Source organism: Xenia sp. Carnegie-2017, unplaced genomic scaffold (assembly GCF_021976095.1).
Source record: "Xenia sp. Carnegie-2017 unplaced genomic scaffold, XeniaSp_v1 HiC_scaffold_1, whole genome shotgun sequence".
Classification (NCBI taxonomy): Eukaryota; Metazoa; Cnidaria; class Anthozoa; order Malacalcyonacea; family Xeniidae; genus Xenia; species Xenia sp. Carnegie-2017.
The window spans coordinates 9,053,732-9,076,138 of NW_025813402.1; the positions used below are offsets into that span (position 1 = coordinate 9,053,732).

Below are 22,407 nucleotides of genomic sequence, written 5' to 3' on the forward strand. Positions count from 1 at the left end.
GTCGTGTAAAATGCTTTCACAGATGATTTCATACTATAATGAAACTTTTTCATCGTCTTGAATGAAAATTGAGATGGAATTTTTCTCTACATCGTTGCCTGCTTTCAAAGCCTCATTGAGGCGAGTTCATCGTCATCGTTTCCTAGCCAACATGACAATATTTGCCACGTAATTCATGTCGAATGATGATTTAAGAAGTCCATGATAATGAAAGTCCACCATGAAATACAGTATTCTTGAGGTCCTGAAAAGCCACGAGTGTCTGGGTTTCTGAAAACCCGCGAGTTTTACAGTTCCTCTCATAGAAATCTTGTACGGTGGCTCACAAGGGCCACCACACAAAATAAAAATATTAATACACACACAAAATAAAAATACACACACAAAATACATTATACACACAAAAAATAAAAATACACACACAAAATAAAAATACACACACAAAATAAAAATACACACACAAAATATGATTGCGGGCGCTTGCAGTGTCGGATTGTCGGACTATCATATTATCAGTTTGTAATTGTTGTAAATTGTCATGTTATGTTGTGTAGTGTGTGAATATACCGTATGATAAATTGTAAAATGTTTGTCATATATTACTAGACAAATAGGAAAATACGTATATAGTTATTAAACTGTGGTTTCAGTGGAAATCCTGTACGTAAATTCAAAATACTTAGGAGCACTTTTTCTACCCAATGTGGCATTACGTACAGGATTTCTACTGATTTCCACAGTTTAATAACTATATACGTATTTTCCTATTTGTCTAGTAATATATGACAAACATTTTACAATTTATCATACGGTATATTCACACACTACACAACATAACATGACAATTTACAACAATTATAAACTGATAATATGATAGTCCGACAATCCAAGCGCCCGCAATCATATTTGTGTGTATTTTATTTTGTGTGTATTTTATTTTGTGTGTGTATTTTATTTTGTGTGTGTATTTATTTTGTGTGTGTATAATGTATTTTGTGTGTGTATTTTATTTTGTGTATTAATATTTTTATTTTGTGTGGTGGCCCTTGTGAGCCACCGTACCGTATGATAAATTGTAAAATGTTTGTCATATATTACTAGACAAATAGGAAAATACGTATATAGTTATTAAACTGTGGAAATCAGTGGAAATCCTGTACGTAATGCCACATTGGGTAGAAAAAGTGCTCCTAAGTATTTTGAATTTACGTACAGGATTTCCACTGAAACCACAGTTTAATAACTATATACGTATTTTCCTATTTGTCTAGTAATATATGACAAACATTTTACAATTTATCATACGGTATATTCACACACTACACAACATAACATGACAATTTACAACAATTACAAACTGATAATATGATAGTCCGACAATCCGACACTGCAAGCGCCCGCAATCATATTTTGTGTGTGTATTTTTATTTTGTGTGTGTATAATGTATTTTGTGTGTGTATTTTTATTTTGTGTGTGTAGTAATATTTTTATTTTGTGTGGTGGCCCTTGTGAGCCACCGTACCGTATGATAAATTGTAAAATGTTTGTCATATATTACTAGACAAATAGGAAAATACGTATATAGTTATTAAACTAGTAATACGTATATAGTTATTATAGTTATTAATCAGTGGAAATCCTGTACGTAATGCCACATTGGGTAGAAAAAGTGCTCCTAAGTATTTTGAATTTACGTACAGGATTTCCACTGAAACCACAGTTTAATAACTATATACGTATTTTCCTATTTGTCTAGTAATATATGACAAACATTTTACAATTTATCATACGGTATATTCACACACTACACAACATAACATGACAATTTACAACAATTACAAACTGATAATATGATAGTCCGACAATCCGACACTGCAAGCGCCCGCAATCATATTTTGTGTGTGTATTTTTATATTGTGTGTGTATTTTTATTTTGTGTGTGTATTTTTATTTTGTGTGTGTATAATGTATTTTGCGTGTGTATTTTTATTTTGTGTGTGTATTTTTATTTTGTGTGTGTATTTTTATTTTGTGTGTGTATTTTTATTTTGTGTGTGTATAATGTATTTTGCGTGTGTATTTTTATTTTGTGTGTGTATTTTTATTTTGTGTGGTGGCCCTTGTGAGCCACCGTAGACTATAGACAACGGCTTACATTAGAAAGTTGGTATACCCAGAGCCCTCTATAGTATAAGAGTTGGGACCATTGAGCTCTATAAAACCTGGAGAGGCAAAGGGGCCTGGACCATTGAGTTCTATAATAACTGGAGCGGCTATCTAAAGCGCGGCCTTAGATATCTGATGCAGTGAACTCGACATTTGAATAACTGGAATGATAACCGAAGCCAAAAATTGAAGCCAAAAAAATATTTGTCGTCATCATTCGTCATTACACGTCAGGCTCTAGTCTCTCGCGTGCTCATTTTAATTTTTTTTAATCATTTGTCCCTTGGTAATGGTAGAGTTCGGATCTTGATCAGAACGTAAAAATAACGAAATTTTTGGAATGAAAAGGTTCACGGAAAGTGAATCAAAGTGATAAATTGAGAAGCAAGGTGAGGTGAACTTAGTCGATCTGCTCTTACGCTGCGGTTTTCCTTTAAAACATATCAAAGTGTTTAAGGTAAATGGTTTGAACCAGGGAGTATCGTTACATGTTTGTAAATGTAGATCGTCCAGGTTGGTATAGTCCTGAGAAGGACTGTTTTTGTTGTTGTTGACTGACTTTTCGACAACCTTAGCAGTAGTCATTTTCAGAGTCAAATGAATCAAAGAGAAGATGACTACCGCTAAGGTTGTCGAAACGTCAACAACAACAAAACAGTCCTTCTCAGGACTATACGATCTATACAACATGCAAAGTCTTTAAGGATATTCAATTATTGATATCGAGATGACAACCATGTAGTATTTCAAGCACAATAAAATCGATGAAAAATACAATCGCTCTGTAAAAGTAAAATGCGAGTTATAGACTCAATATTTTTGTGAAACTGGATATTCAAGTTTCTTTTTCTTTGGAAAAACAGATCTTTGAATCCACTGAAATGACAAAAAAAGACAAACACTGTCTGACACCATTTGACAATTTACCTTCCGACGAAAGAAAAGTTTATGCTTGAATATTTTCTCGTCATATTTTCTATTGTATTGTTTTTTAGCATACAGTGTAATTTTCAGTTGGCTTTTCCTCGTTACAAGTTGTAAGTTACAACGAACTCACTGTAGTAAAGTTTCAGCTGTAAAAAATAACCTTTTGCGAAGAGTTGTCCTCGTGTGTTGTTTGTCGTGATGTTGTTTATATGTTTATTTTTTCGCATTTTGTATTCAAATTTATATTGGCCGTGTACGTTTGGCACTCAGGGGAATGAAACTGACGTACAAACCGCGTGAATATTCGACTTTGAAGGACTGGAACTGACGTACAAACCGCGCAAGAGACTAGGACTTTGGCTTCAATTTTATATCTATAAAATGTATTGTCGTTATCATTCCAGATATATATATATGGAGTTCACTGATCTGATGACGCCAAAAAAATGGCGGATTTCGTCCGTTGCCGCTGAGATTTACCGAAATTGACCGCTTTTCCGAAAATTTCACAATTTCCCACTCCCTCCTGAGGAAAGAGTGAAGAAAATGTATGTGTGTATTTGGGATTTGGCAAGCAATTTTTTGATGAAAATCACGATAAAAACCTACAATTCGTAACAGCGAGTCAACCTAGCTTTCCAGTTATCGGCTCCTACGAGGATGTATTTATAACTATCAACGAAAGAGCTATATGTCGGCTACACATCTATGAATGCAGATATGCGTCGTTTTCTTACCAGCGTCAAACTTGTTTGATCGATTGAACTCTTTAGTCTATACAAAAAAGTATATCATAGCTCATCTCCACAGTGGTTCACGGAGAGAATTTAGCTTATTTGTTATCATTGCTATTTTGCTTCTTTTCGTGGAAAGGCAATGGCTTTTTTCGCCACAATTGTAGGATTTTTACTTGTTTTTTTAAAAAAGTAAATATTAAATCTCTGGATATTTACGGATTTTCTGTAATTGAGTTTCATATTAAATTTCAAAAAGACTCAAGTCTGCATACGTTTGGTAAATGAAAACAAACAATATTGTATAGAAATTACTTTAAATAACCTTTTTGTGATGTTCTGAAGTGCAACTGCATCAAATACTTGTAAAGTTGTAGCACATTTTGATTTTGTTGTATTGATGTATAAATTAGGAAAATGCAAATAATCATCAAAACACTTATGCTTCCAATGGTGTTTATAATTCATTTGTAGTTTTAATACTTCTACCCTTCTTTTTCACTTTGTTTTGTTTTTCCTATATTTGCAATAAGTGCACAATTTGAATGATTAACACAGTTTTCACCTCAATAATAAATTTCATAAGCAGTTGGTAGTGCATTTTGTTCTCTGAGTATCCACATTTGGTGTTTTCTTCATACATGAATGATGAAATGCATATGGATATGTCATAGCAAGGCAATAAAACCAAATGAATTAAATACCTATAGTGTACTTTTATGCTAGAAGCTTAAAAGCTTTCTAGAAATTATAAAGTTATTGGATTATATTACCTCTATATAATCAATCTCATGAAAAGAAATAAGAAGCAAAATATTTGTAGAAAAGCTTTGAAAAGTGAAAAACATTTATTTAAAAAAGCAGCAATGATGCATATGATAAATCCCCATTCTGTACTCTAATAGGTAAATAAGCTCAAACTGTTTCTTAAAGAAATATAAGAAATATATAAGAAATATACAGTACAGTAATTTTAAAGGTTTCATCACTGAATCTTTAATGCTTCAGTATTAGATATTAGTAACATTTACACAACACTCAACTAAAATATTTTGATAAAGATATGACATGATTTAAACATTAAGTTATATAAAACCCAATGGCTTATTCAGTTTAATGCTTCACATCTGCATCAAGTCATCATCAATCTCAGTACAAATGTTTACATAAATGTCAATTCACAACATTTCATATGCTGTGAATTGACATTTAATTAAGCATCAAAACACACACAACCTTCTGGCCATCTTTTTTTGGTTCATGAACTTTAACTTCAAAGCATTAGGGGCATCATTAGTGAATCCATTGTCTCCATCCATAGAATTTGACCATGATCAAATTAAATAACTCTGGATAAGGCAGACAATAAATCAATTATCTTTACAGCATTATCATTTTTTAAGACTGGTCAATCAGGGGCGGATCTAGGATTTTTCAAACATCAGTCATAAAACGTCGGAGGCACTCCGCGCCGGGGGGGTCTGAGGCATTCTCCCCTGAGAAATTTTGAATTTCAGAACCTCTAAAATGCCATTTTCAGCGTTTTAGAGCAATACAAGATGTATTTTGTGGGCATCGTTTTTCGGTAAAAACAACACATTTTGCTTACGTTTTTTTCAAAAAAAAATGAAGTGAACAATACTTGAATGTTTTGCCAAATAATTAGGCTCATTATCATGCCAAATATATGGCTCATTAGCATGTCTAGGAACGTAAAATTTATTTTACAATAATGCTATTCAAAGACAGATATAGTCTTTAAAAATTTCTACCAAGTTGTCAGGCATAGACCCCCCTAGAGACCCCCATTCAAACCTCTATGTAATAAGTTAAGTTAGAAATTTGGTACTACAAGTGACAGTTCATAAATATAGAAAAGCTCAGACTTCAAACCATGCAAGTTTATTGTAACCCTTTACCCATCTCCACATCAGAGCCAGCAAATTCACTTTTTGAGAAAAAACTCAAAATTTTTTTCTGTCAAAGATTAAGAAAATTATCAAAGTGAAAAATTGCAGTTAAGGACAGCTTAATGCCATGAATGTTTCTTAGGCATTTCACTATCTTCTGTAAGTATATGCAAGGTGTGCTATATAGCAATCACTAGTAGCATTGTATTTGCAAATACAAACAGAATGTAACCAACATGTCTTTAATTATATAATTACATGAATGTTAAAATTGGTTCATGTGTCATGCTTACTGTTTATGATAAATATCTTTTCATATGATCAAAGCTCGTTTAAATGTAAATCTGAAATAATTTAGTTTAGAAATTATACTGATCATCAGAAAAATTACCTAGTGATCATGAAAATACTTTGCTGTTTTGCCAAATTTCAAGGTTTATCTGCATACATTGGAAGACATTTTTACTTTATAGAAAATGCTATTCATACATCAATAGCCCTTTGGAATTTATGGCAAACAATCTGGTATGAGCCGTAGATTAACACACCTTTACATCTCTACATGAGGTGTTCAGTTAGAAAAGGGGACAATATGTGACATGGGACAACATTTCATGTATGTGAAATACTCAGGTTTAATACCATTCCAGTCAAATTGTCAAAATAAAAAAGCTTCATGGATCATAAGACTCAAAATCACAGGTTATAGTAAACAGCTTCTCATGTAATCAATGTTAGTTTTCTCAAATCTTAAACAATATGTAGTATAACTGTCCAATGATTGAATGATCAATGATCATAAACTGAAAAGCCCCAAACATTTGTTTATGATAAAGTAAATAATCGTATGGCACCTTATGGCTACAGATTTTTTTGTCCATTGAAATATACTTACAGAAATGTAGGATTTCGCTGCCATATAACGGCCACGATTCCCCAAGCATTACAGAAATCATAGCTAAAATTCCTTCGGCAACAACAATTTTAGAAGCATCAATCTGCTTACCATACGCCATATTAACATAAATCGCATCACACACTCGCATAAATTGACTTTGATATATTGCATTCATGCATACACTTCACTTGTCCTTTACTTACGATTTTCGATGTAAATTTCTGCTGATAAAACTCAAAACAATGTTGGCTTGCTTTTGAACATCAATGACTGAAATGTCGCTCGCGAGATCGTCTTTGCCAAGCATTTACAATTTATCCATAAATTTTTCACCCTCTTGAAAAAAATTCCCAGTTTGGAAAGCAGCATTCATGTCAACATATGAATTTGTAAAAGATTTCCATAAATTCCATCTGATTGTAGTTTAGTTTCTATCATGCTTCAGAAAATTACTATGAACGATCAAACATTCAATTCAGACAGTGAGCTTGACTATGTTAGTTCAGTTGGCTATCAGTCGAAATCGGTCAAACCAATCACAGTAAGACAAAAATTCAAATGAACCAATTGTAAGATAGCAATTGGACTCTCTTATAGGTCCGGCCACCCCTATTATCGGTCGAGATTATTCCAGACTGTCCACTGATCTGGCCATTGACCAATAAAATAGCGTTTCTGGCGTTCATAGACTCCTTTATAAGTCGAACCAGTCAAGTCACCCCGCTTATCAGTCGGTTATTCCAGGTCAATTAAAATTCAACTGATCTGGTTACCAAGGAGATATTCGTTGCATTAGTCATTAGTTTTCAATAATAAATAAAGCTGGATTTTTATCACGAAGTAAATGCGATAATAAAGAATAATTAGTGATTTTTTAATTAATATGAATAGGTAATTTTTGAATTTCAAACATCAGTCGCGCGACGGATTTGACATACTCTAGATCCGCCCCTGACGTCGTCCTACATCGAGTGTGGAATTTTTCACAAAAAAAGTTTTAAAGTAAGTATTTCAGCTTTTAATTCACCTGTTACAATTGTCTGTGGAGTCTGGTATGTGATTGAATGGTTGATATTTATCTGTGAGTAAAAGATGTTTACATTTTTGCTTTTAGCAAGGCAAGAAAATGGCAGAACAGTTTTCATCAGCATCAAATGATTGCTCATCAAGCACACCACTAAATTCATCGTGATTTAAATTAATTGTTTAGCTAAATTAACATCCAGTGGCTTTGAAATTTGTCTTACTTTGTAATAACGGTTTGTGTTCCCTTTTATGTTTGCATAAAAATACTATACAACGGCTACTGATATATCAATTTTGGCCACTATATATTTCTAAATTGTTCTTTGAACGCGAAATATCATACAAAAGCGCAAATTCTTCTTCGTTTATGAAAGCGGCGTCATACGCAACAGCTATAGCATTTTTTGTTTTTTTGAAGGAGGTCATTTTTTTGAAAGTATAGGTAGTGAACTCACAAGTTCGCGTCGTTAAGGAAATCCAATCTTAATGACACGCGGACGCATTCGCACCAGGCCATGCGCGCCAAACTCGCGTCGTGAAATCTTAAGGTCCCTACTAATTTTGTTGACGTTTCCCCTCCAGTTATTATAGAACTCAATGGTTGGGACATCTATTGTTATCCGTTTAGCTTACGTTGATTGGGCAATATTGATCACCTGATCAATTTCCGCCATTTTGGTTCCTAGTTTTGAAATTTTAGCTTGTGTTTATATAGCAATTGCTGCTAGTAATACAGTATTTTGAGATAATATTGCGTTTTTTTATGGATAAGTGTGTAATAACTGATTGTTGAAGGCTACTAAATGTCATTACATATCGCATAAATCGAGGATTACGAAAAAAATGAAGGAAATGTCTTTACGTCGAACTTACGAAATTTGATTGCGTATGGTGATTGTTGTGCTGAACTGCTTTTGATATAAGGTTCAATTAACTGACTCAAGTAGAGAAACATTTTTTGGCCAAATAACATTGCAAAGTTCGTGCTGATGCAGTTTCAATAGTTTTCTTACTCCAAAGCTTGTTTTTTAATCGAAGATGATTTGTCATTATGTTCTGAAATTGGTCAATCTACAAAACTCTCAATTCTCAGCCACTTCCATACTAAAACAACTACACCAAATCACAGAAACTCTTATGATTTTCCATGTTGTATTTTGTATTTTTAGTTCATCATTTAAAAATGAAGTAATTATAATTAGGATATTCAATGAACAGCAGAGTACAATATATTTTTGGTATTGAATTGTACAAATGTACCCTACTTCTGTAGCTCAAAGTAGAACATTACTTCTCTTCTAGACTTGTTGATGATATTTTAATTGTAGGTTTTGGTTTATAAGATCACAGAGGCATATCTCCATAATTTCAGCTATTTGGGCTTTTTAATGTATATTACATCTGTTGCTGCCTTTCTCATATATATTAAAATATTGCCGGCTTTCTGATATATATTTAGGTGCTGCTAGCTTTTTGATATATATATTTCACTGGTAATACAAGGCATAGAATTTGAACAAACGGGGCTAAGCTCCCTGCAACACACCCCTGTTTGATCATTAAACACATATAGAAGTTTTGTCATTCCTCAACCAATAAATTTAACTCTTTGCTAAATTAAATATTGGATCAGACTCATATGCTGTATAAAAGACTACAAACAGTAGCATTTATAGCAAACAGACTGTCCTTATGTTTCATATAATAAAAATAATATATTCATTTTAAAGAAATGCTTCACCAAAATTTTCAGCAGAATCCCTAACAAACTTTATTAGAAATAAACTTTAATACTTTATAAAGTGATAAAGGCGAAATAACTTCATATACAGGAATAAAACGTTTAAGGTCAAATGCATCTTGGTCAAATCATATTTCAATAACTAAAAAGTAAAAAAGTCTGTCATTTTCTGCTGAGCAAGAAAATTTTGTGATCTTTCGGAATAAAAAATATCATGCTTGGATTAAATTGGGGGAGCATAAATCACTCACTACCATTAAATTGTTACAAATCTTGAACACAAATCTCTCCGGACCAAATCTGCATGATTACTATGATTCAAAGTTTCGAACAAAGTCTTGTCCAAGTATTTGATAACACTGATGCCAGGATAACATTGCCGCTTGCCACCAAGCTTAAAGATCTTGAAAACTTGTTACAGAGTCGGAACATAAGCCGAGAAAACACGTTCACGTACGAAAAATACTTCTTACAATGGGTCACGATCAATTTGAAGCACGAACTAGTAAACCGCAAACGAAGCTCAAACCAATGAAATTAAATCAGGTCTGCCGCAAATCGTTAAAAAAACGCAAAGAGCTTGCTATTATTCCTAATATATTTGATACTACCATGGAATAAGCTTAAATTGCTTTCTTCTTTTGCATATAAACCCAATTTCCAATAGTATTATTATAGTTTCACTTTGCAAGTAGGAACCAAAATGGCGGCTCCGCGCTCGCCCCAGACCGTTTGTCCCAACTCTTATCATTGAGTTCTATAATAACTGGAGCGGCTAAGTGGACTGGGAACTGTTGTAAAAAACATGGCGGCCAACGGACGTATTTCCGCTGAAATGATCGCTTTGCAGAAAAATAATATTCTCGACCTCCCCCTGGTGTCTATAGTAAATTATAAAGAATTTTTCAAAAACAAACACGATATCACAGTATATGGATATCGTTAGTTCCATATTCTGTGACGATATTTTTTTTGGCATTTCTTTTATAATGCCAACACTTCAATCGTTCAATTGTTGGATGTCGTAGTTTCCACAAAAAGGAACATATCGCTTCTCACAGGTGAGATAGTTGCTTGTTTTGTTAGTCCGTCAACGATTGAAAAGCAATTATACATGCACTTGAAAAGCCATAAAATACATATTAAAGATCGTATTTTTTAAGACTGACTTGAACGCCAAATATACTGATGTTTTCCTGTTTATAAAACTCTGTATACTTGTACAATTCTTATAAAATTCTGTATACTTTTCTGTCATTTGTTAATGCATGAAATCGTAAATTTACCCATCTATTTGCAAAATAGTTTCCTAAAGCAAAAGACACTGCACACATTTTGCTCTGTATCAAAATGTGATCTGGTATCAAAAAGAAATGATCAGCCCCAACGGTACCCATGATTTGGAGCAGAGCTTGTTATGTTCTATTTGCTGACAACATGCAGGGAAGATCAAGGAGTAAAGATGACTGGAAGATGTTATTGATTGTGGTCAAATTCTATGGATGGAGACAATGGATTCACTAAGGATGCCTTGAATGCTTTGAAGTTAAAGTTCATGATCCAAAGAAAGATGGCAAGAAGGTTGTGTGTGTTTTGATGCTTAATGAAATGTCAATTCACAAACATGTAAAATGGAAGGCCATAAAGTTTGTGTCTATGTAAACATTTGTACTGAGATTGATGATGACTCGATGCAGATGTGAAGCTTCAAACTGTATAAGCCATTGGGTTTTATGTAACTTAATGTTTAAATCATGTCATATCTTTGTCAAAATATTTTAGTTGAGTGTTGTTTGAATGTTACTAATATCTAATGCACTATACTGAAGCATTAAAGATTCAGTGATGAAACCTTTAAAGTTACTGTACTGTATATTTCTTATATATTTCTTATATTTCTTCAAGAAAAATTTGAGCTTATTTACCTATTAGAGTACAGAATGGAGATTTATCATATGCATTATTGCTGCTTTTTAAAGAAAAGTTTTCACTTTTCAAAGCTTTTCAACAAATTTTTGCTTCTTATTTCTTATCATGAGATTGATGATATAGAGGTAATATAATCCAATAACTTTCTAATTTCTAAAAAGCTTTTAAGCTTCTAGCATAAAAGTACACTATAGGAATGTAATTCATTTGGTTATATTGCCTTGCTATGACATATCTACTTGCACTTCATCATTCTTGTATGAACAAAACACCAGATGTGGATACTCAGAGAACAAAATGCACTACCAACTGCTTATGAAATTTATTATTGAGGTGAAGACTGTGTTAATCATTCAAATTATAGTGCACTTATATTGCAAATATAGGAAAAACAAAACAAAGTGAAAAAGAAAGGTAGAAGTATTAAAACTACAAATGAATTATAAACACCATTGGAAGCATAAGTGTTTTGATGATTATTTGTATTTTGCCCAATTCATATATCAATACAACAAAATCAAAATGTGCTACAACTTCACAATTATTTGATGCAGTTGCACTTCAGAACATCACAAAAAGGTTACTTAAAGTAATTTCTACACAATATTGTTTGTTTTTATTTACCAAACCTATGCAGACTTGAGTCTTTTTGAAATTTCATATGAAACTCAATTACAGAAAATCCGTAAATATCCAGAGATTTAATATGTACTTTTTGAAAGAAACAAGTAAAAATCCTACAATTGTGGCGAAAAAAGCCATTGCCCATTGCATGAAAAGAAGCAAAATAGCAATGATAACAAATAAGCTAACTTCTCTCTCGTGAACCGTGGAGATGAGCTATGATATACTTTTTTTGTATAGACTAAAGAGTTTAATCGATCAAACAAGTTTGACGCTGGTAAGAAAACGACGCACATCTGCATTCATACATGTGTAGCCGACATATCGGTCTTTCGTCGATAGTTATAAATGCATCCTCGTAGGAGCAGATAACTAACAACCACAGTTCACTCGCTGTTATGAATTTAAGGTTTTTACCTTCATTTTCATCAAAAAATTGCTTGCCGAATCCCAAATACACACATACATTTTCCTCACTCTTTCCTCAGGAGGGAGTGGGAAATTGTGAAATTTTCGGAAAAGCGGTCAATTTCGGTAAATCTCAGCGGCAAAGGACGAAATCCGCCATTTTTTTGGCGTCATCAGATATCTAAGGCCGCGCTTGAGATAGCCGCTCTAGTTATTATACAACTCAATGGTCAGGCCTATTGATCCACGAAAACATTAGAGCGTGTATTGTCGAAGTGTTCTTGTACTGTAGTTGGCGGCCCGAAAAAGTCACGCAAAATAAAAAATGCCAAATAGATGTATTGTGGCTGGTTGCTCTAATGTCTCTAATGTAAAAAAAGGAGTCTCGCTTCATTTCATACCGTTTTCCGGAGATGAAAGGCCAGAAGCCAAAATAAGACGTAAACAATGGATTGATTTCGTACGGTTGAAACGGGCAAAATGGGATCCAACACCTAATTCCAGTTTTGCTCAGCACATTTCGCAAAAGAAGATTTTTCGCAAATGTTTTCTGGTCTGTCGGCTAAAGTACCTAGATTAGCTACCGATGAGATTGGCGTCGTGGCAGTCCCTAAATATAATATTGCAGCTGAATGTCCCCCGTCAGCAAGAGCCAAGAGAAGGGTAAGTTTATTCATTCCATTTCAAGAGATTAACGCACGCTTTTAAAACATGGTAAATACAGTAAAATACACATGAACCTATTTTGAGAATCACTGTTTTGTACATAAATTTGTTGACATTTTCGAAAGGTTTTAAAGGAAGCATTGTCCACAAGTTTGTCTCGACCAGGAGAATCAGAAGAAGAGCCAGAGGATTTCGAACACTGCGTGCCAATGGAATTAAATGTGGATGAAGAGATACCAAGCGATGTTCCTTGCAGCAAAGTATATAGTATATACCTTTATTCCTGCTAGTATAGTGCGATCTTACAATTTGACTTGCCATTCGTGAGCTTTTCTGTCAAAACATATGTTGACCCCTACTGACATTATGCATACATTTTAAGAAAGACTTTTTCTTTTAGACAAACAGCGCTTTGACTCAGACAGATGGTTGTGTTGGTTGTGCGTACCTACTGAAAGAGAAAAGGAAAACATGGAACAAATATGTAGCTCTGAAAGCAAAATACGATGAATTAGTGAAAGCCAAACGTTCTAAAGGTATCGTGTTTGGCACATAAGTACTGCACACGTTTCGTGTTTTCACTACAGGGGAAACCCGTATAATATTTCCGGCATTTATCAGCCGTGGTGCCGGTTATTATAGCTGTATTGCTAAACTCACGCAATAGAATTAAAAGAAGACATTTTATGTTAAATGATAATTTTATGAAACTTTTTTAAATTAACTTGTTCGATTTGTTTATTATTATGTAGGTGTTCAGTGCAATATACTGAATGACGAAGAGGTCATTCAGCACAGAGCTGAATCTGAAATGACGGCAGGCAACGACGTAAATGAAGAGTCTGAAGACAGCGAAGTTGAAATGGACACGGTTGCGGACGACGATTTTAAAATAGAAGACGAGGCTGAATCGGGAAGATCGGAATTTGATGAATTAGAAGATGAATGCAGAAGGTAAAATATTTGACTTGTTTGTAAATGCTATCTAATTGTGAATCATTCTATGTCTTGATGGCACCCGTATGACTCTATCTTCGTTTAGGAATCCTAGAGAAAACATACGGAAGGAAGAAAAATACATTGTTTTCCAATCCCAGTTGATGTTACTGTTTAAATTTTGCCATGTTTGCAAGGCAGATAACCCGCTCGTAGAAATGGTAACAGATGGTACACTAGTTGTTGTCAAAACAACCTGTGGAAACCCCGCGTGCGATAAAAGGAATAACATCTGGAAAAGTCAGCCACTTTTGCCAAACACAAAAGTAAATGCAGGAGACTTCCTTTTAAGTTTTGCCATACTTGTTTCTGGAGGATCTTCCACCAAAGTGATCAACATGTTTCGACACATGGGGCTTGCTACAATATCTAATGAGTCTTTCTATAGACACCAAGTGGTACGTTCTTTTACATTAAAAATACTTGGACCGTTCTTTGTTCGAAGAATTTGATAGTATTTCTTATTCTTACTTAAGAAAATGGTGCTTCCGACAATCTTTCATCACTGGAAAGACTATCAAAGAAAGATTCTTGATAGATTACAGGCTCTGGAATCAATTACCATTTCTGGTGACGCACGACATGACAGCATGGGTCATAGTGCAAAATATGGTGCTTATACAATATTTTGTTGTACTTCAGCTGAAATAATCGATTTTAGTTTGATCCAGGTCTAAACAAATTTTAAAATTCAACCTCAAGCAATGTGACTATCATTCAAAGGTTATGCTGATTGTGTCTCTTCCTTAATTGTAGAGAAATGAGGTTGGAAGCAGCACAGGAATGGAATTCAAAGGTTTTCAGAGGTGTTTGAATTTTTTGTTGGATGATGGTCTGAACATTTCCACAATGGTGTCAGACAGGCATCAAACCATTGCTAAATACATGAGAGAGAAACAACCAAGAATTACCCACTATTTTGACCTATGGCACTTGAAAAAAAGTAAGTTATTGTTAAATGAATGCAAATCAAGTTTCTATCAGTATCCAATACACATATAGCATATCGACGGAATCAACCCAAAGTATTAAACAGTTTTCACATACTTTTATTACAAGAGTTACACAAGGTATTGAACAAACTTGCAAAAGAGGCAGATTGTGAAGAACTGGCCGAATGGGTAAAGTCGTGCATTAATCATTTTTATTGGAGTGCTACATCAACACATTCAGGAAATGGTATGGTTATACTTGCAAAATTCAAGTCATTCCTGAGTCATGTCATTGACAAGCATGATGGATTAGATGATCCATTGTATGATAAATGTGCTCATGGTGAACTGACTCCAAGAAAGTGGATTCTTCCTGGTATGTGTTGGTTGATCTCATTGTTTACAGCTTCATCTAAATTGACCTGTCCATTTTGTTCCAAAAAACCCCTGCACTATTACTTTAGAGAAAGCTTATTTTTTACATTCACTTAGATTCTCCAGCTTACATAAAGCTAAGAGATGCAATGCTTAACCAGTCCTTTGTAAAGGGCATTAAGCAAGCTTCTCCTTTGGAGCAAACTAGTTGTTTGGAAGGATTCCACTCAACCATAAACCAGTTCTCACCAAAGATGAATGCATATTCATTTTCTGGTATATATTGCAGGTAGGTTATTATGTCAAAACAACAAATGTTGATTGTCAGTGGTTTGCTAATTTTCTAAGACACATCTACCTCATATTAGGCACATCCTAGCTGCTATTCACTTTAATGCAAATTTGTCCTGCAAAACAAAATTAAATAAAGATGGCTCACCAATGATCAAGATATCATATCCAAAGTTTAAAGGGGGTGAAGCTACAGTTCGAGATATAAAAGAAAAACAAAACTTTGGTAAGTAATGTCATAGTGGCATGAATGTCAAATGTTCAAATTTTTCTAGCAATAGTGAATTTTTTCTTGCAATGATTTCAATAAATATGACATTATAATGTTAGATTATGTTGATGAGATCTACCAGACATATGTGAGAGCATCTCAAAATGGCAGTCTTAAGATAGCTTATGAACAGCTGAATAAGATGGCACCTGCTCCCATGAACACCATGCTTGAAAAAGAGAGAAGAGAAATAGCTGTGATGAAGAGAAATGCCAGAAAAACCATTGTTGTTGAAGATATGCCTCCAACAACACCAGGTGCATAATAATAATCTAAAATTAAGTTAATCTTATCCTTCTTTTTTCTTCAATGTGTATGTAACACCAAACTCTTTCGTCATTTGGATTAATATCTTCTTGATTGACTTATCGTAGAATGAAATTTTAGTTTCAGTAGTCCTTACTCAAGAAAAGGCGGCAAAGGGTGGCAAATCATCTGCCAACAGAGCAAAACCAAGGTGTTCTGTCTGCAGAAATTTAATGGCAGGACATAGCAAAATAAAGGACTGTCCCAAAAACAAGAGAGTCAGATTAGATGCAACAGAGTGACAACAGAGTTAGAACAAACGAGATTATAACAAGATCAAACAATCATATTACATAATCAAACAATCATATTACATATAAATATAGTTTTTGTTATAATTTGAAGTTAATCCCACAAACCCTAAATACAACAGTTGAAAATTTTCAAGAGATTTCCTCTTCCACAAATCCTACAAAATCGTCATTGTCAGCTGGTTGGAACTGCCATCTTATTTTGTCATATGCACATGCCGTAAGGGATACCTTTTATTTCCCATATGTCCAAAACTAACCACATAAAACTTCTATAAGACGTACTTCGAAAAATCTACAAATTAAAAATGCAATTAATACATTGAAGTGGCCAAAAACAGGTGGTATTTTAGTTTATATATAACTCTTTTGAATTGTAGTGTATGATTGTATCTTAATATTTTTAGAGTTAAGAATATGAACAGAAACGAGTACAGAAACATAAATGACACATTGTCTTTCTCTCAAAGTAATAATGCACTTACTTATCTTCTGTGCTTGTTTGACGGTACTCCTGCTTTTCTTAGTACGTAACTTTGCAGCTGCTAGACGAAGTGACCACTTGTCTAAGCACAGGCTATGAAAACCAGGATGGTTGACAATGCAAGTCGGAGGATTCTCAGTGTTGAGCTCTTGCAAAACGAGTTCGCTATTCAGTGCTTGTTCGCACTCTTCTATTTCCGTGCAACACTGACACTCTTTAACATTGTGAAGAAGCTCAACTCGACAATTGCCACATTTACACCTTAAAACGTTATTTCAAAACTTAATAAAGAAGCTCTGTACTGTAAATTTCATTTAAAAGAAATCCCGATGAATTATATTACAAAACCATCAAATAATTACCATTGGTCATATTTCTCTTCGCCGTCAAGTCTACGTTGAAGTTCTTTCAAACGGTCATCATATTTTTGTTTTCTTCCACGGTAGTTAGAAAGCCATTCTTCATCAGCAACTGGTTCATTGCTGTATGGGCCAACGTCTGCGTTGTCATCTGTGCTTTTGTCGTCTTTAGTAGCGGACGCTTCACTTGTCTTTTTTATATCGAATATCCCGGGATAATAATTCCAATCAGAGTCGTCTGTTTGGTAGCTAGTACTTTCCGTGTCTGAGTTCGATGAGGACATTATTAGAAAAATTGAGCGAGTTTTGATTGTAAATATCGACCTTTGTACAATAATTTTTACTATTTGTAAACAAGCTGAGATGCGAACCGGTTCCTACCATTGAGTTCTATAATAACTGGAGCGGCTATCTTTACTGGGGCGAGGTCGCCAAAAAAATGGCGGCCAACGGACGTATTTCCGCTGAAATGATCGCTTTGCAGAAAAATAATATTCTCGACCTCCCCCTGGTGTCTATAGTAAATTATAAAGAATTTTTCAAAACAACACGATATCACAGAATATGGATATCGTTAGTTCCATATTCTGTGACGATTCTTTTTGGCATTATAATGCCAACACTTCAATCGTTCAATTGTTGGATGTCGTAGTTTCCACAAAAGGTACATATCGCTTCCACAGGTGAGGTAGTTGTTTGTTTTGTTAGTCCGTCAACGATTGAAAAGCAATTATACATGCACTTGAAAAGCCATAAAATACATATTAAAGATCGTATTTTTAAGACTGACTTGAACGCCAAATACTGATGTTTTCCTGTTTTGTCTATAAATTTCTGCATACTTTTCTGTCATTTGTTAATGCATGAAATCGTAAATTTACCTATCTATTTGCAAAATAGTTTCCTAAAGCAAAAGACCCTGCACACATTTTGCTTGTGAAAAGTATCAAGAAGAAATGATCAGAACAGTACCCATGATTTGGAGCAGAGCTTGTTATGTTGTATTTGCTGACAACATGCATCAAGACCAGAAGTAAAGATGACTGGAAGATGTTATTGATAGGCAGAGTCTTAAAAATGCATAATGCTGTAAAGATAATTGATTTATTGTCTGCCTTATCCAGAGTTATTTAATTTGATCATGGTCAAATTCTATGGATGGAGACAATGGATTCACTAATGATGCCTTGAATGCTTTGAAGTTTTCAGTTCATGAACCAAAAAAGATGGCAAGAAGGTTGTGTGTTTTGATGCTTAATTAAATGTCAATTCACAACATATAAAATGAAATGCATAAAGTTTGTGTCAAGGTAAACATTTGAATTAAATACCTGATGACTTGATGCAGATGTGAAGCATTAAAATGATAAGCCATTGGATTATATATAACATAATGTTTAAATCATGAAATATCTTTATCAAAATATTTGTTGAGTGTTTTTAAATGTTACTAATATCTAATGCACTATAAAGCATTAAAGATTCAGTGATGAAACCTTTAAATTCTGTACTGTATATAGGTAAATATTTCTTATATTTCTTTAAGAAACATAAGAGCTATATTTACCTATTACAGTACAGAATTTAAATTTATCATATGCATCATTAATGCTTTTTAAATAAATGTTTTAACATTTCAAAGCTTTTCTACAAATATTTTGCTAAAGATTTCCATGATTTAAACATATAGAGGTAATATAATCCAATAACTTTATAATTTTAATGCTTCACTTCTAGCATCAAGTCATATCAATATTTAATTCAAATTTATTGCCTTGTTATGACATATCCATATGCATTTCATTTTCATGTTGTGAATTGACATTTAATTAAGCATCAAAAATTGAACCTTCTTGCCATCAAATTGTGCACTTATATTGAAAATATAGGAAAAACAAAACAAAGTGAAAAATAAGGGTAGAAGTATTAAAACTAAAATGAATTATAAACACCATTGGAAGCAATAAGTGTTTTATGATTATTTGCATTTTGCCCAATTTATATATCAATACAACAAAATCAAAATGTGCTACAACTTTACAAGTATTTGATGCAGTTGCACTTCAACATCAAGGTTACTTAAAGTAATTTTATACAATATTGTTTGTTTTCATTTACAAACCTATGCAGACTTGAGTCTTTTTGAAATTTAATATGAAACTAATTACAAAAATACGTAAATATACGATTTCATGCATTAACAAATGAAAGAAAAAGTAAAAGAAGCAAAATAGCAATGATAAAAATAAGTAATTTGGCTTCGTGAACCAGTCTGGAAATACGATCTTTGATATACTTTTTTGTATAGACAAAGATGTTTAATTGCTCAAACAAGTTGACGGACTAACAAAACAAACAACTGCATCATAGATGAAGCGATATATACCTTTTGTGGATAGTTATAAATACATCCTCGTGAGCGATAACTGAAAGCTATGTTGAATCGCTGTTACGAATTGTGGTTTTATCGTGATTTTCATCAAAAATTGCTTGCCGAATCCCAAATACACACATAATTTTCTTACTCTTTCCAGGAGGAGGGAAATTTAAATTTTCTGCAAAGCGATCATTTCAGCGGAAATACGTCCGTTGGCCGCCATTTTTTTGGCGACCTCGCCCCAGTAAAGATAGCCGCTCCAGTTATTATAGAACTCAATGGTTCCTACTGTGACGTATTAGTTACCAGGTTTCCGACTTCGCGATTTTAAAAAACTTTTGCCGTTAAAATTTGAAAATTTTGCAATTCATACCGCAATAACTCGGCAAAAATCGTTTTAATTTAATTCTGATTTCCATTTTCATTATGTACATATTACAAAGATTAATATGCGTGAGTTTCATTTTTTTGACAGGGGCACTTTAAGGATTCGTTAGCAGTTAGCACAATCATAAGTCTTGTTTTTTTATCATATTAGTTTATGGAGTCTTTTTTCAGGAGATTTAGTGCAAAGGCACAGTTAATCTTTCATCAAAGTTTTTGAGACCGTAAGTCTAGTGTTAGACGCTATAATTTATCTGCATATACCGTGGTCAGTCAAGTATGATTGGCCTCTAACATGTCCACACTATCTCACGTTTACCACAAGGTAAACTAACTAATCTAATGCATCGACTGTTTTGCTAACCCCAGCAGCGAAGAAAACAAGAGAGTTATTGAGAACAGCTTTATGTGCTGTTGAGTAAACAAGTTGTTTTGATAAACTGATCGCAAGCGTTTTTTGCTTAGATTGCAATGATTGTTGAATTTCAAAAAAGCGACGCTATAGCACTGTTAACATTTTCATGGTCCAGTTCTTATTAGTTCGAAGATTCTGATTGTGTATCTCAGTTTTGTATTCATCGATAAACAAAGCCCCATATCGCATTTGTACATCAAACATGAAATACTTTCAAAAAGGTTTTTTGACGACCATACTCCCTACTACCTCTACATACTCCATACTCCATAGTTCATACTCCATACTCCATTCTCTATACTCCATACTCCATAATCCATATTCCACAGTCCATACACCAAACTCCATACTCTATACTTCATACTCCATATTCCATACTCCATACTTCATATTCCATACTCTATACTCTATACTCCATACTCCATATTCCATACTCCATAATCCATATTCCACAGTCCATACACCATACTCCATACTCTATACTTCATACTCCATATTCCGTACTCCATACTCCATACTACATACTCAACAGTCTATACTTCATACTCCATACTCCATACTCAACACTCTATACTTCATACTCCATACTCCATACTCAACAGTCTATACTTCATACTTCATACTCCATACTTCATATTCCGTACTCCATATTCCATACTCCATACTCCATACTCAATGCTCCACATTCCATACTCAAACCTCGACTGTCCATAGTCCATATGCAAGCGCTATAGAAGCGTGAGATCTCAAATTGGGCTCGGAGTCACGCACTCGTTAAACAGTTAAGTTGTAGGTTCTATAAAACTCTTTCTTTCACAGCCTGGTTTTATGATAATCTACTCGCCACACGTTTTTAGAAGTGTTAGATGTGTCGACAAGCGTATTCAAGTCAGTCTTAAAAACAACGATGCTTGAAAGTTGCTCTTTATTAAATTTATTGTGCCCGTTTACTGGAAGCAACTTTTATTATGATTGTTTGAATTTGAAATTGCATTCGTTGTAAACCCCCTCATTTCTCTTCACATTTTGAAAAACCTCGAAATTGGTCTTTGAGGGTCTGGCAGGGAGGGGGCACAGGTTCCGTTATTCAAAATGCAAACCAAATAAGTCGTTTGTTCTTGGGCTTCCTGTGTCATATGTTGCGGCGTCAATATTCAATAAACAGAAAGTCGATGTCATTCGCAGGCTTCGCTTGTTGTTGTTGTGAATTATGTTCAATGTGAGATACAGAGCGTACTTGTAACGTTTTTTACTGAAATTGCCTTTTCAATACACTTATGTTGTGGAATGGTTATAAAGACGCGAGCATTCATAAAAACATGAGATGGCCTACAAAATGAAATAACTTTGATGTGTCATATACCGTTCGTAGAACGACGCGTTATTTTCAACGTCGGCTGGCTGTATAATCGATGGACAGAGGAAACCACTTACAAAAAGTCAAATGAAAAGCTAAGGCCATAAGCAGTGCGCTTTTCCCGCCTTTCTTCAGGTTTGTATGCTAAAGAAGGGAAGATGTTAATTAATTGATTTGGCATGAATCTGTATTTATCTGTATTTATTGACACGATTGGAAGTTGACTTTTGCAGTGCGAATTATTGACTCCGTCGATACAAATTAGACTTATGTCAACAGTTACATCCTTTCCCTGACCACATTCACATATTCTATATATACTGCTTGCAAAAGTGGGCGAGATAGACTGCATTAGCTTCTGAAGTACGTGATAGCATAATATTATACGCTTAGGGCAAAACCCCTTTGCACATTACATGGCCTTATCTATCGAATGTTCAGGCATTATGTGGAAGATTCATATGAAGAGGCACACCAAGCTTAACATGATCACCATCAACCTTCAGCATAGTCAAAGAAAAGCTTTTTAATATCTAATGGATCCATTATCTGCCTACTGCTTATCACTCGTCATAATAT

General features: G+C 34.0%; 3 protein-coding genes and 1 long non-coding RNA gene across 4 annotated transcripts in view; 3 read left to right on the forward strand and 1 right to left on the reverse strand.

Moving 5' to 3' along the window:
* The first annotated feature begins 7,533 nt into the window (after nucleotides 1–7,533).
* On the forward strand, nucleotides 7,534–7,954 carry LOC124443625. Its single transcript, XR_006947691.1, has 2 exons — nucleotides 7,534–7,638; nucleotides 7,751–7,954. It is a non-coding gene; the product is annotated as an uncharacterized LOC124443625 (long non-coding RNA).
* A 4,602-nt stretch (nucleotides 7,955–12,556) lies between these two features.
* On the forward strand, nucleotides 12,557–16,592 carry LOC124439253. The gene is made up of 12 exons (XM_046989480.1): nucleotides 12,557–13,027; nucleotides 13,156–13,290; nucleotides 13,431–13,566; nucleotides 13,783–13,984; nucleotides 14,073–14,424; nucleotides 14,503–14,697; nucleotides 14,783–14,969; nucleotides 15,086–15,334; nucleotides 15,451–15,622; nucleotides 15,702–15,850; nucleotides 15,955–16,152; nucleotides 16,283–16,592. The coding sequence occupies exons 1-12, from the start codon at nucleotides 12,908–12,910 to the stop codon at nucleotides 16,441–16,443; spliced, it is 2,256 nt and encodes a 751-aa protein (XP_046845436.1). The 5' UTR covers nucleotides 12,557–12,907; the 3' UTR covers nucleotides 16,444–16,592.
* Nucleotides 16,593–16,724: 132 nt separating this feature from the next.
* LOC124438659 lies at nucleotides 16,725–17,670 on the reverse strand. The gene is made up of 3 exons (XM_046988844.1): nucleotides 17,299–17,670; nucleotides 16,938–17,197; nucleotides 16,725–16,747 (listed from the first exon to the last, which is right to left on the reverse strand). Exons 1-3 carry the CDS (start codon nucleotides 17,577–17,579, stop codon nucleotides 16,725–16,727), a joined length of 564 nt encoding a protein of 187 aa, XP_046844800.1. The 5' UTR covers nucleotides 17,580–17,670.
* A 3,935-nt stretch (nucleotides 17,671–21,605) lies between these two features.
* LOC124435305 (histone deacetylase 4-like) overlaps nucleotides 21,606–22,407 on the forward strand; it is a 30,886-nt gene continuing 30,084 nt past the window's right edge. The window contains exon 1 of the mRNA XM_046985278.1: nucleotides 21,606–21,963. The gene's annotated coding sequence lies outside the window, so the exon portion shown is untranslated. The remainder of the gene's footprint in view (nucleotides 21,964–22,407) is intronic.